This window comes from Leptonotus elevatus, chromosome 9, assembly GCF_054856555.1.
Source record: "Leptonotus elevatus isolate MCC_2025b chromosome 9, RoL_Lele_1.0, whole genome shotgun sequence".
NCBI classification, from domain to species: Eukaryota; Metazoa; Chordata; class Actinopteri; order Syngnathiformes; family Syngnathidae; genus Leptonotus; species Leptonotus elevatus.
Genome location: NC_141247.1, coordinates 7,636,639 through 7,650,231, shown reverse-complemented (window position 1 = coordinate 7,650,231; position 13,593 = coordinate 7,636,639). Strand labels below are relative to the sequence as shown.

General features: G+C 38.6%; 1 protein-coding gene across 3 annotated transcripts in view; it reads right to left on the bottom strand.

Moving 5' to 3' along the window:
* arhgef9a (Cdc42 guanine nucleotide exchange factor (GEF) 9a) overlaps positions 1 to 13,593 on the bottom strand; it is a 49,459-nt gene that overhangs the window by 15,297 nt on the left and 20,569 nt on the right. For 2 of the 3 annotated variants that reach the window (XM_086084378.1, XM_086084380.1), the window contains 3 exons: positions 5,359 to 5,538; positions 4,747 to 4,836; positions 207 to 407 (listed from right to left, as the gene is read on the bottom strand). In XM_086084378.1, coding sequence (XP_085940504.1) covers positions 207 to 407; positions 4,747 to 4,836; positions 5,359 to 5,538 — 471 coding nt within the window. The remainder of the gene's footprint in view (positions 1 to 206; positions 408 to 4,746; positions 4,837 to 5,358; positions 5,539 to 13,593) is intronic. The other variant, XM_086084379.1, reaches the window with a different exon arrangement.

Sequence of the window (13,593 nt, the reverse complement as noted above, 5' to 3'; positions counted from 1 at the left end):
TGATTCAAAATCAAGATTTTAATAATAAGGAGTAATATAGATTTCTGTATTTGTATATTATAAGAACCGGTATTAAAGTGTAAATTTGTCATAATTTGTCCCCTTTAAAGCTGTAAGTATGTGCTGACTAATAGCGAATAATGTTGACACATTACAGACATAATAACTGGTCTGTACCTATTAGCTTGTTTAAATGCATTTGGTACCTCACAAATGTCCTTGAGGTGTTTGATGTAATGTCTCTCCGTGCTCATGATCTCATTGATGACGTTAGCTCTCATCTGGTCACGGTTCTGGAGAGGCGAGCCAAGACACAAACAATCGTTGGCCGGGTCCAGGTGACCATTTTGAACCTCGCTAGTCCCTTCGGCTGGTTCCCCACCTCCATCTTCTTGATTCACCCACAACTAAGGACAAATACATTTACACGCACAAACACGGACACGTGATGACTTGGTAAGTTGTGTGTTAACTGCATTTGATGAAAAGGTATTAACAAACAAATCAAGCTACAGACCCTTAATCAAAAATTGAATGAGACTTACTTCCACATACATACACCTACATCAGACACTGATACTACGACAAACGCCATAGCATTTCAAAGATTAGCTCCCTGAGGATATTTGACCTTGTGTGTGACCTCCCCTTACAGTGGATATAGACAAGAAGTGACCACACCACTGTTAAAATAACACATTCCTTGAGGGAAAAAAAGGCCATTCCAAATAATTCCACTGTACGGGTGTGACCTATAACCTGCTGAGTTGAGGAAAAATAAATAAATAAATAAATAAATATATATATATATATATATATATCTCTGAAACTGTGGTTTATTGATTTGCTTCAATTACAATTACAGAACTGTTTTTTTTTTGTTGATAAAAAGCTATCAGCATAGCCAATATTAGCCAAAATGTTTGTATGCATATTTTTTGATCAGCTATGTCTTAATTCACTGAACCAATCAATGTTTTTCAAATATGCATTTACCTGTTGGGGGGCCACTAAAAAATAAATTTTGGCAGCCACGAGATTTTGGTGCGACATTACCTGTCAATACGTAACTGTGATATTAACTTTCCTTGGGTGATCCTTGTGTGTATATGCTCATCGATACCCATTCATTCCTTTCTGATATGGTACTGCAAATGCAGTGCTTCAAATGCCGGAAGCATCAAAAGTATCATTATATAAGTTTGAGAAATGATCAAAGGCATCGACAGCTGAAACAGAGATGGCATTAATGGCCATCTCGTCACCTCAACCTCTGTGCTGTTTTTGTTGTCTTTGTGTGTATTTTTACTTGGTCACACCACTACATGTTGGGCAAAGCTGACATATTTCATGATTTTCTGAATTTTGGATTATGCTACATAAAGAATATTACAAGAAGTGAACCGACCACGAGCACAGACAGTCCTCCCCCCCCCCTACCCATGCTTCAAAGTAACTCAGTTAATGGAATTGTCCACAGTTATACAGTAATAAAGTTATATAAATTATCTTTATGAAGCAAATAAAGATATATGCAATTGTCACAAAATGTGCTGACCTCGCTTCATAACGTTGCCTTCAAAGATGTGCAAAAGTCCCATGTCCATCAATACACTATAAGACTACTATAAAACATCGTCCCACTTCACTACATCCTTCCTTGCAAGATTTGCGACTCATAAATCCACGTTAAGTTTTTCATTAAAATAAATTTGATAAGGTTTCAACTAAAGTGTTGACTATCAACACCTGCTATTTTCTGGGGATAGGGACTCGGCCAACCCACAAATTGTGAAAATACACATAAAGTTGACGGCCAATGAAAATGTACTGGCAAAATAAATAAATAAATAAATAAACATCTAAAATAAAATAATAATATCTAAAATAAAATTTAAATGCTGATAAACATTCAATGTATGTTTCCCGGAGGGTGGATGGGTAAAAAATAAAAAAATCAGTCAATATACAGAGCCTTGAGTGCCGAATTGCAAGTATGCGCGGGTCAACTATAGTTATATATTTCTATTGCAAGTTTTGAAAAGCAGCTAAATTGTTTCATATCAAGCTCTGCTTTTTTGTTAATGAATAGATAGATGTTTTACATTAAAATCCCTTTTTTTTCCTTCCTTGGGATTGCTAGACTTTGTAAAAAAAAAAAATAAATAAAAAAAAGTACAGTATATAACTGTACAGTAAATAAATAAGTTATTTAAGTACACACAGTATTGGTCCATCTTGTGATCGGATCGGTGATCGGCTATGTTTTGTTTTTTAACTTGCTGATCTGGGATCTGTCCCAAAAATCCTGATCATGTAAGCCTTGTTACAAGTAAAATGAAGCCACCTCGAGAGGAAACAAATATTTCCTTCATTTGAGTTAACCAAAACCTCCTCTGGTTGTGTACATTCCCCATTTTAGCCTTGAGTCCTCTCTGGACAACTTTGCAATATTTTTTACCCATATAACTCAAAACGGCCATATGTGACGTAGTTTAGTGCCGACACTGAGCAAAACTTACAAGCATCCTACAGTATATGATGTAACTATGGTAGTGGGCATATACTGTGCTTGTCACTATATAACAAGCCACAAATTCGACAGTAACCCTAATTCAAAGAGACCTAGAACTCCACATGGCTAACGTTATGTTAGTAAGGTACATTAACGTTAATCTTACTGATTTGCTCTCCGTTAATGTTACCTTATCTTGGGTCCTATGCAGCTTCATACTGGCCGTCTTTGGTGGAGAGCAAGGTCTATGTTACTACGATTACATGTAAATGTGCTCGCCTTGCATTTAGTCTGAAATGACACTTTCACCATTTTTTTCCCTCAGATTTTTCTTCTGTCGTCACCATCTTCTCACTCCATTAACCAAATAGCTTTGTCTCCTACTTAATGTACGTAGGTGTGTTCTCCTGTGCCAAAAGCCCATTCACAGTTCTGCTTTTCATTGTGTTTGTAAAGGTATGAAGAGTGAAATGCTAATTTTGATATGCAAATTGCGATATGAATCCACCCTTGCGATATGAATGTACCTACTTTGCAAAAACAGTCTAGATAATATAGAGATAGATATTGATAGATATATATCTCTATATTTTATATCGTTTTATGCTAATATTTTTAATAGTTAAGATACAGTTTTATTATTTACTATATCTCAAATAAAAATAATAAATATGCGGCAATATATCAATACAGAATGATACTGTAATTATGTGTTGTTGCTTTTTTTGCCTAAAACACCTGAGATGAATTAAAATGGATGGAAGGATCTGCTTAATTTTTATTCCACAAACACAATGTAAATCATAATACTGTGTTTTAGATTAGTGGACGCACAAACAACATATTCTTGCTAAGAAAAAATGTGTGCCTTTAAGGGTACAGCAATATTATAAAATATACAGAACAGAACCCAATTCCAATTAAGTCTGGACATTGCGTAAAACGTAAATAAAAACAGAACACAATTTTGTGTAACATTTTTCAAGCCTCAGTATATTCAGCTGAATTGAATTGACACTACAGGATATTTCATGTTTAAACTGATGAATGTTCTTGTTTTTTGCAAATATTCTCTCATTTTCAATTTGATGCCTGCAACAGGTTCCAGAAAAGCCAGGAAAGGGGCAACAAAGGACTGGCTGGGAAAGTTGAGAAATGCTAAAAAAACAACAACAACAAAAGCAAAAAAACACCTGTTTGAAACATCCCACTGGTAAACAGGTTAATTGGAAACAGCGGAGCATCATCGAAAAGGCTCACTTGTTCATGAGCAAGGATGGGGTGAGAGTCACCTCTTTGAAAACAACTGTGAGAGCAAATAGTCCAACAGTTTAAGAACAACTTTCTCAATGTACAATTGTAAGGAATGTAGGGATTATATCATCTACGGTCCATAATATCAAAGATTGAGAGAATCTGGAGAAAATGCTGCATGTAAGCAACAAGGCCGAAACCAACATTGAATGCCTGTGACCTTCGATCTCTCAGGCGGCACAGTATTAAAAACAGGCATTATTGTGGATATACCCACGTGCAGGAACACTCCAGAAAACCATTGTCAGTTAAAACAGTTCATCACTACATCTATTTTATAATTTTTAACAGTGATGTGTTCACTTTCTATGCCCACTGTAGATCTTTGCAAACATGCACATTTGCTCCCCAAAATTCAAACCCACAGGCTCACATACATAATACCATCCTCCTAATATAAAGGGCACAGTGAGCGTGATTTTAAATGCCCAGCAGCCAACACCTGACGACACACGCTTTGCCAATATAACATTGAAGAACTGATGGGTAGAATGCCAAACACAAGATGAGAAATGCAGCGCCACAGACAAGCAGAGTGACGGGTGGGAGAGCACTGAACTGCAGAGACGAGAACCAGTAGCGCAGCCTTAAAACTGACAAATAGAGTCAACAGTAAAAGAACTGTACTGAAATTTAAAAATAAAATAAAAATAGCAATAGGCATAAATATGAATGTAAATATTCTATGAAAATGAGTTGTCACTCAAACGCCCTTAAAGCTTAAATATTTGGGGGGCAAATCTCGAGGAAGAAAATTAAGATCTTTACTTTTGACTCATCATGACTACCTAGTATCTATATGACACCGGTCAAGGGTGACTGGATGAGGTTAATGTTTGGTGATATTGAGGGTGCGTTGCATGGTGGGTTGGGCAGGCTGGATGGGTGGATGAGGCTGGGGGGGGGAAAAAACGCACCTTTGACGTGGTGTGTTGGAACCGTGGAGTTGCTATGGGGTTGATATAGAAAACCTGTTTTGTTTGGGGCTGAGGAGGGTGGGGTTCCACCTTGGAGAGAAAGAATGACACAACAGAAAGATACTTTTTGGTAGACAGTCCTGCCCTCTTGGGAGTGACAATGGAAGGGTGGACAGGTGGGAATGGCAATGAGGGGGGTCTGGAGGTGGGGGAGGCGTTCTGCTGTGAGCCTCCACCTACAAGGATGCTAAATCTTCCTTCGGGCGCCCTCAAGGTAATAACAGTAGGACATCAGTTCAAACAGAGTTGGGGTAGTCCTGTTCAGATGTGGGTATTATATAATCACAATGTATAATGGCAATATGGTGAGTGCATTTGAGAGAAAAAAGATCAACGTGATGCCGCGTGGAAGGGACACCCTCAGCATTTATTTTTAGTTGGGCCATGTGTATTATTCAAGTAAATGACTGTTCACCATTCTGTACGTGTGAAGACCCAGTAGACCCAGTTTGTTTATTTGTTTGTTTGCATATGTCCATGAGTCTCCAGTTGTGCGTGTGGGTGTATGTTGTGTCTGTACATGTGGGCCAGCTGCGGCTGCATAAGACTCACCCGCACAAAGCTGGCAGGGAACCATCCCTCCTCCTCATCAATCTGTCCCCACCACCAGTCCTTGTTGGAGGCATCCAGCACCTTGATGACGTCACCGGCTTTAAATGCCAACTCCCGGTCTGCCATGGTCACATGGTCCCATACCGCCTCAGCGTTGACGATTGACCCTCCACTTATCAACTAGAGAATAGGTAAGAATAGAGAAGATATCTCAATCTATGGCTCATTAAAAATTGTCTCCAATACTGACATAACATTGCTTTGGTATGGTGTATAAGTTTAAGGTGTTATATATCTTATATCTTTTTTTAAAGCTTCTTTAAAAAAAAAAAAGCTCTATGAATTGTGTTTCAGCAATTGCAATCAACACTTATCCTTTGAGTTGTAACCACTCAGATTACTAAAACCTCAAAGCCCCCTGGTAGCATTAGACAAAAAGCATTAGACAGTTGCTAACACAAACCACAGCACAATACAACATAGTGTACCAACACAAAAAGGGCAAAACTATGACAGGAGAAACAACACAGTAATCAGACATGCATCAGTCAATACGGGGGGATCATGGCCTGTGAGCTGATTGGCATTCTATCAGGGATATCTGCAGCTAAAAGTCATTCTCATTAAACGACAAGAGACAGCGACATTGCTTCTAAGTGGGACCTAGATCTTAAATCATCCATTTAAACGTACAGAAATGCGATCCATCACTATGCGACCTCGAGACTACATCATGTCCACATTAATGCTGTACATGTTTGCATCTTTCCGGATCTCTTCACCAGAATTATCCAGCCCAAACATAACCAGGTACCAAGTTGTGGGAACACGACGAGTTCTACCCAGTCAAGATCTGCTTTTGCTGTAGGTAAGGAGATGGCTAAGCTATATGAACTATAAAGCTGAAGTCTCAACCATGTTTTTGGATTTAGAATTTGGCTAGAATTTGTGGAACTGTGGAATAATATGCTTTATCGTAAAATAAATAAATAAATTAATTAATTAATTAATCCTAATTTGTTGAGAGTGCTTGTATTATGCTAATTATTGCATACCATTCTTAATAGCCCTTAAGCAAACAAAACAAAAAAAATGACATCTTTCAAAAAAATGACAAATATGAACCAGTATGCATTTGAACAAAAAGGGTTAAATGACCAAGCTTGAAGGAATGGAATAGATGGAAGACTGGAAATAGACATAGGGCATTGCGTTAAAACGTGTAAAGCAGTAAGTTTGCCTTGAGCACTTTTGTATTACATGTGATACAAAACATGTAAAAAAAAAATCAATCAATCAATGCAATATATATTTTAGACCAATTTGAAACAATTGCTCAGTTGCATAAAGAAGGCCGTTTTCAAACTGACCCAGAAGGTAATACATCATGGAGCTAGATATAAAGATTTGCTAGCTTCATAAATAAACATTTCCACATGACCAATGTTTGTTATAACCAATGAAAGGATTAAAAAAAAAAAACAAGGAGTTAGCTTCAATTCCCTCCTCGACATTGGTAATAAGACATTTAATTAGTAAAGCTGCGGGTGATTCATGACAGGAAGTCGTGAAGTTTTTACTTAGAAGATGCAGCAGTGGGGCTAGCTCACCAGCAACCATATGGAAACCAGAAATCTAGATGCATTTGACAGCTCACACGTTTTGTGGTAAATGCTATTTAAAATAAGTGAATAAATCTTCGAGTGAATGTGATCCAAAATGGTCACAATCCATTCCCTGTGAGTCACTTTTGAAACTGACAGCGCTAAGACCACTAAGACTTTTTTAATTTACTTGTTGGCCAACAAAAACGTTACATGGGACGAGCAACGGCGGTCCATTGAGGGCAAGGAAAACAAAAACAAAAACAACCCACACTTAATAAATGTACAATTTTTGTAGTCCATTACTCTGCAAGCCTGCCCGTAATCATGTTTGGCCAACCACTGTCTAAGTTACTACATGGATGCTGCAGACACACGCATTCAGTCAATTGTCTCATCGTTGCTATGGAGGAATACGCTAAAAGAAAATAGATGCTCAAGGTTTTGTCGTTTAAAACTTAAAAAGTACAAAAATAAAAGTTTTATGTAATTACTGCAAAGCGGAGCTGTGGTAAACTTAGAGACGGGAACACGGGAGTGTGTATGCGTGACTTTGGGTGAAAAGACATCCTAATTTTGAGCCTTGTGTCCCAAGTCCCGGCGGATTTCGGCAGCCCAATTGTTTTGTCCCACTAGTATGCAGGTCCCATCCAGCATCCAGGCGTCCCGGTTTTTCCAGTCAGCAAGCCAACTCTTTGACCAATGTGTATGTATGTCAGTCACAGTTGTAATAGTGGTTCATATGATAAACCATTTAAAAGGGAATTATTTCACATTCACGTACTTCCTGCGTCCATGTCTAAGAATCATGGGAAAATATACTCAGACCGAACACGTGCTGAGCATTTGTGGCGGCCTTTTTGTTTGTTTCAGGGAGTATACGTGGAAACATTTCATTTTATTATTTGACGCATCAAAATCAGAACAGCCGCATGTCAACTCAAGTTCCAGGGCATAAAATTTTTTCGGGGGGTAACTACATTGCCACAACACTGGGAGAGAGTAAAAAAGGTTAGATAATGGTGAATGCATTGTTTGGTTTAGCACTTTTGAACCGTCAACCAAGATTGCATTTAGCATTAGCTAGATAGGAGCACAGCCACTGATCACCAGATTGACACGCAATTAAATCTGTTAAGAATAATTCCTGGTGACAATTTATTGTATATATGATGTTCAGCAAAATTGTAATTCCTGGATTTTAATTGTGAAAATATGGTCACCCTATTCAAACGGCATATTTCCAATATTGCAAAGCGTAACCGGCGCGAGGTAAACGGCACTGCCAGCTTCCAACAGCTGTCGGGACAGAAAAAAAAAGGTTGGATATTGGTGAGTACATTGATTGTTTAGTTAAAATGTCAACCAAGATTGCATTTAGCATTAGCAATCCCACCCGCCCCTGCTCTCGGTTGGCGCATATTGGCCGTCTTTTGCTGGCACACCCTGATTGAAACAACTGGTCACATTTATTTTATACTTAATTTTCATCAAAGTTGTAGCATCCCGGTTTTATTTTTTTTAAATCTGGTCACCCTACCCTTTTATACCTTTCACAGAAGCTCACGGTTTGGTGCTTTTTAGGTAAACTAGTGCTGAACATGCAAAAGCCTCGTAACAGAACGTCCCATGACTACTAGGGATGTAACGATAACGGCAATATTGCGATATTAAAACTGACACAATATATCGTCGTCGTTATGTCACAATATTACAAGCGGTACATCTGTTAAAAAAGTCAGGTTGATTTCCATTTCTGCAGTTCTAGTACCCTCTAGTGGCTAGTTTTTTAGTGCAGTTTAATTTTCAAAAGGCATGTTTTGGCCCTTCTATGTTTAAAATCCACACTAATGGGCAGATGAAGGGGAACATAATATGCTTGTGAACAGAGTCAATATGTGGAGGAGCTCAATGTGTGCTTGCATTAGCAAGTAAGTGCCTCAATATATACATTACATTTATATATTTTTTATAAATACTATTTTCATTGCTGTAATGTACAAAAGCACAATATATATATATATATATATATTTTTTTTAGTATGAGCTATTTTATTTTATTTTTTACAATATTGTCACCTTTTTGTATCGCCAACCTTCACACAATATAGTGATAATTATTGTATCGTGACCTTCATATCGTGGTAATATCGTATCATGATTTTAGGATATCGTTACATCCCTAATGACTACCTAACTGGAGCAAAGCATTTTCCACTAAATCGTCCTGCACGTTAAACTTGACTTAGTGGAAGTTGTAGAGTCTCCAGCTAACTTAGCTTAACATAGCTAGCTCTCTGCATCTCCACTCAACACATCACAGCAGTGATCTTGTTTGAGTGTAAAGTGACATGATTGTTGTGGGAAATAGAGACCAGGCGAGCGTGACAGTTGGAGCTAAGTCATTTTTGAATAAATCCTCCTCAGGTCCCCTGAGGGGCACTTGAGCTAGCACGAGACTGTGAGGCCAAACATTAATTTGAATGTACATTAATAAAAAAACATGTTTACTTTGAAGTGAGTATAGGGTTAATAGCCTATACATCAACTTCAGCCAACTTAAATGTAATTTGTAGAAGGGTGTTTATTACTATGGTACCAACCCCTTATACAAAACAAAAAAACTAAGACCAAATACAAAACATTTGTTAACTAGAGTATGTGGGGGGCAAGAGGGATCAATAGTGATGATCACCCAAGTAATCAAAGGAATAATCAATTCTAAAAATGATTCATTTGTGACAGCCCTAAATTTTAAGTTAGTTACTTTACTTAAAACTGCATAACCAGTTAAATGAACATTGTATGATAATACCCGTTTGTTATGGGAACATAACAGCCTGTATATTAAAGTTTAAATGTCCTAGTGGTAATTTGGTCATTCGCTGGTGTGGGTGTGGCAAATTAAATATGGAATCATATTTTGCAGACGCGGATAATATAGTGTGATGTCACCGGAACCAGCATTTTCTTTACATGGCAACTTTAGCACGATTCCACTTTCTATGACGGTTACGGACTTCATTTTGAAACCTCTTAAAATAGAATGTTTTTGGAGTCCAGAGACATGAAATCATACATGGAGTTGTTTTGACAGTGCTCTGAATCTTTTCATGGCGTCCTGCAAATCTTCTCCGGTGATTTATAAAGCAAACAGAAATGTGTGTCGATCCCGGGGCTCTTTTCTTCAGCGCAACAAGTTGCAAAGCTGCACAAGAGATTTTGAACTGCTACACGATCATTCAGAAAACATGTACATTTCAGGCAAGCGGCTGCCGGAATAGATATTTATATATAGAGCCTTCACTGTGAGCGGTGCTGTGTGCAACCCGGGAGTCCCGCTATGGTCTCCATGTTAGAGCCCCGATTGTAAAATGACACGTTTGTAGTTTCTAACGAACCAATCCACATCAAAATCGCTTTAGAATTCCATACGTTTTCATGTACTTATTGGAGCCAAATACACGGCTTGCTCCATAGCTAATATATCTATGGTCTCTGCAGCTAGCAACTGTACCAACTTAGTAGCATGCAGGGTAACCCATCCAGCATTGAGGATGTTTGCCGCAAGGACAATTTACTACGGTTTTCAACAACAGTGTGTGCAATAACCGATCCAGATTTGACCGTTGACCACAATGCAACACGAAATTCACTTAAGGTAAGTCATTTGAAACTTAAAAGAACTATTCCATAGTTAGAACAATGAGGCAGCAATGCCGATCATATTATATTATATTATAATAATGCTGATTATAATAAGTTTTGAAATAATTGAATATCAGACTTTGTAAAACTCTTAATGCTATGATAATAGGCTCTATAAGTCTTCTCAATTTACTATTTAGGTCAAACTTGATTTATTTTCCAGGAAATATGTTTGTTTCCTTGGAAAGATGTCATATTAGTAATAAATCCAAACGGAATCCGTTCGCTGACGTCGGCACGATTAACAATTCGAGATTTTAGGAGTGAGTCCAGCCCTTAATTATTAACCACTGCATCATAGTGGACTTTTGGATCTGGAGAATCTGCTCAATTGTTCCTTGCGTGTCAAGCAAAAGCAGCCATTCCTGCATGCAGGTTTTCGCTCAAAGATGTCACTGAGTCGGTTGATTACATCGGCAATCACACAGGGCTGTGAGCTGCTGCAACAATAGCTCCAGCCTATATCTCAAAGCTCTTCACTTCAGGAAGAGAGGAGGATTACTGCAAAAACATGTGTCACGCTGCCATGGAAACAGCACGGATGGAGGCTGCTCAAAAAGATTAAAAATCTTTGTTCATTCAGGAGGAGAAATTGGATTTATATCATTCAGACTCAAATGATTATAATGCAGAAATGCATTGTGGAATGATCGACCTGACTGGGCCAGCACATACAGAACATACAGAGGTCAGCTTTGATGCTCCCCTATTAAAACTTATCAGGTTCCCATCACTGCACTACACCATCTTCTGTCCAAATCACCACAGTACAGTTCCTATCAATCTGCTGTAATACAGGCAACAGGCATCAGAAACAAGGGGGGGAGATAGCGATCCAGTCACTATAGCGATGTTCCTCCCTATTCTCTTCTCTTTCCCTCATCCCATCTCCTTAATGAGATCAGCACTCTCCAATACATTGCATTATTTTCCCTGCATGTCGGAATAAATTAAATGCATTACATAATCAATCTTAACAATTGCCCCTGCTATAGCTAAGCTCGGCCACAGCTTGATCAAATAACAACAGAAAGCTCTTACACACAAACACTCGTGACCAGTGTATCTGACAGCTGTAATGACCTATACAGTATGACAACTTGCACCATTAAAAGTGCAAAATCTTTATTTAGGTCAAAGCAAATTAATGCAGAGAAATGTCTACAGAATGGACTTACGTGGCATGTTCAAGTGACATAAATGAACACCAAGTAAGAAATACAAAAATGCTATGGCTTGAGTCCTATCTTTGCACCACAAAGCATCAGCATTCACTACACTGGCTGCCCCACTGCATTCTTCCTCTCTTTGTACTTGTAGCATAGCTGCAACGATGCACCGACAGCATTCCTAAGCAAATACATATGTTTCAACAAGCCTTACCATGTTCGTAGCATGTAGCTGTAAGGAGAGCGTATGCATGGAGAAGTCCGGCTCATATGATCATGATTGATGATCCTTTTCAATAGAGTTCAAAATTGAGGTTGTTCACGAGCGTGCTGATTAACAGGGTGCTATATTCCAGAAAGAGGTTTCTCTTTCTGACGCACACTGTGAGTCTCGCGGTCCATCCTCCCTGCGTCTGCCAACCTTGTTATGTAATACACATATACCCCGAGTCTGGGAGCCAATCAGAAATAGCTCTTCCTAAAAACAGTGAGAAATAGCAGCACATTTCTCGCACACATGGTTTTGTCACTCACGCACACTATACGCACGTTGACACTTGTGTTTGCACAACATTTAACAGAAGGCTTTAAGAAGACAACTGCCCTGGAGATATTACAAATGTGCAAAAGCATTCTGATTCAATAAAAGACTCGAGTCAATACAAATAAGCTAGAATACATGTATAGAAACAAACCACTGCAGACATGGACATGCTAACGTGAACACGTGCACAGTATATACAACATCACGATGCTCTGCTTTCAGTCCAAGTTTTAGCTTTGTTCTACACTGAAGAGAACATTGGTCCACATGCCATGACAAGTGAGAGAAATACCTTCCCTTCTAATACAAATGGTTGCCAAGTATTTGTCTACACATGCAATGAAACCTTTCCACCTCCCCTAAACAAACACATATTACTTAGCCTACAGGGTGAGAAAGCACTTAAATCTAAAAAAAAAGACAAAGCAAACTAGCTTGCCCACCATCACTAATAATAGGAATGTCATGAACAACTCTGAGATGGGCTTTTAGCATATCTATTTATAACATTCATTAAACATTTATGACACCTGCTTCCCATCCTTTATTGGCTCATGCTACTGCATGCGGAAGAAATGATTTTTCTTCTGACATGCCTTTTCACTTGGCGGATTAAAAAAAAAGTGCAGATATTTCAATACAGTTTGCAATGGTCAGAGAGCTGTAAACCTCAGCAACATGTGCATTGTCGAAGTGTGAATAACCCAGGACTGGAAATGGGAGCCGATTTTAACAGCATCTAAAATGGGGGAAACCTAACGTGGAGGCCCTCCTTTATTAGGCCTGGCCTTGTCCACAACTGATTACTGTTCAGTTACCATCATCCTGCAGCGTCTGCAGCACACATCTTACTTGCAGGCCTATTTGCTAGGAATAACACGTTGTCCTCAGTACGGAGATCACATATTTGCTGCCATGATGTGAATAATAAAAAAAAAAAATCATGCAGCAGCAAGATGTTAAAAAATATCACCCAGTCAACGTACTGAGATAATTCAATTATACTCTCATGCTCATAAGCCATGGAATACAACATGGAGGAGAGAAAAGAGAGGAGATCGACGAAAGGGACATGTTTATATGCGGGGATACAGTAACTCGAGCGAGCACAGAAAAATGTTACAGCATCACAGATCGAGTGTCCGCACCACCACCACACAACATAATCTATCACAATTAAACGAACGTGAGAGGACACGATACACAACGA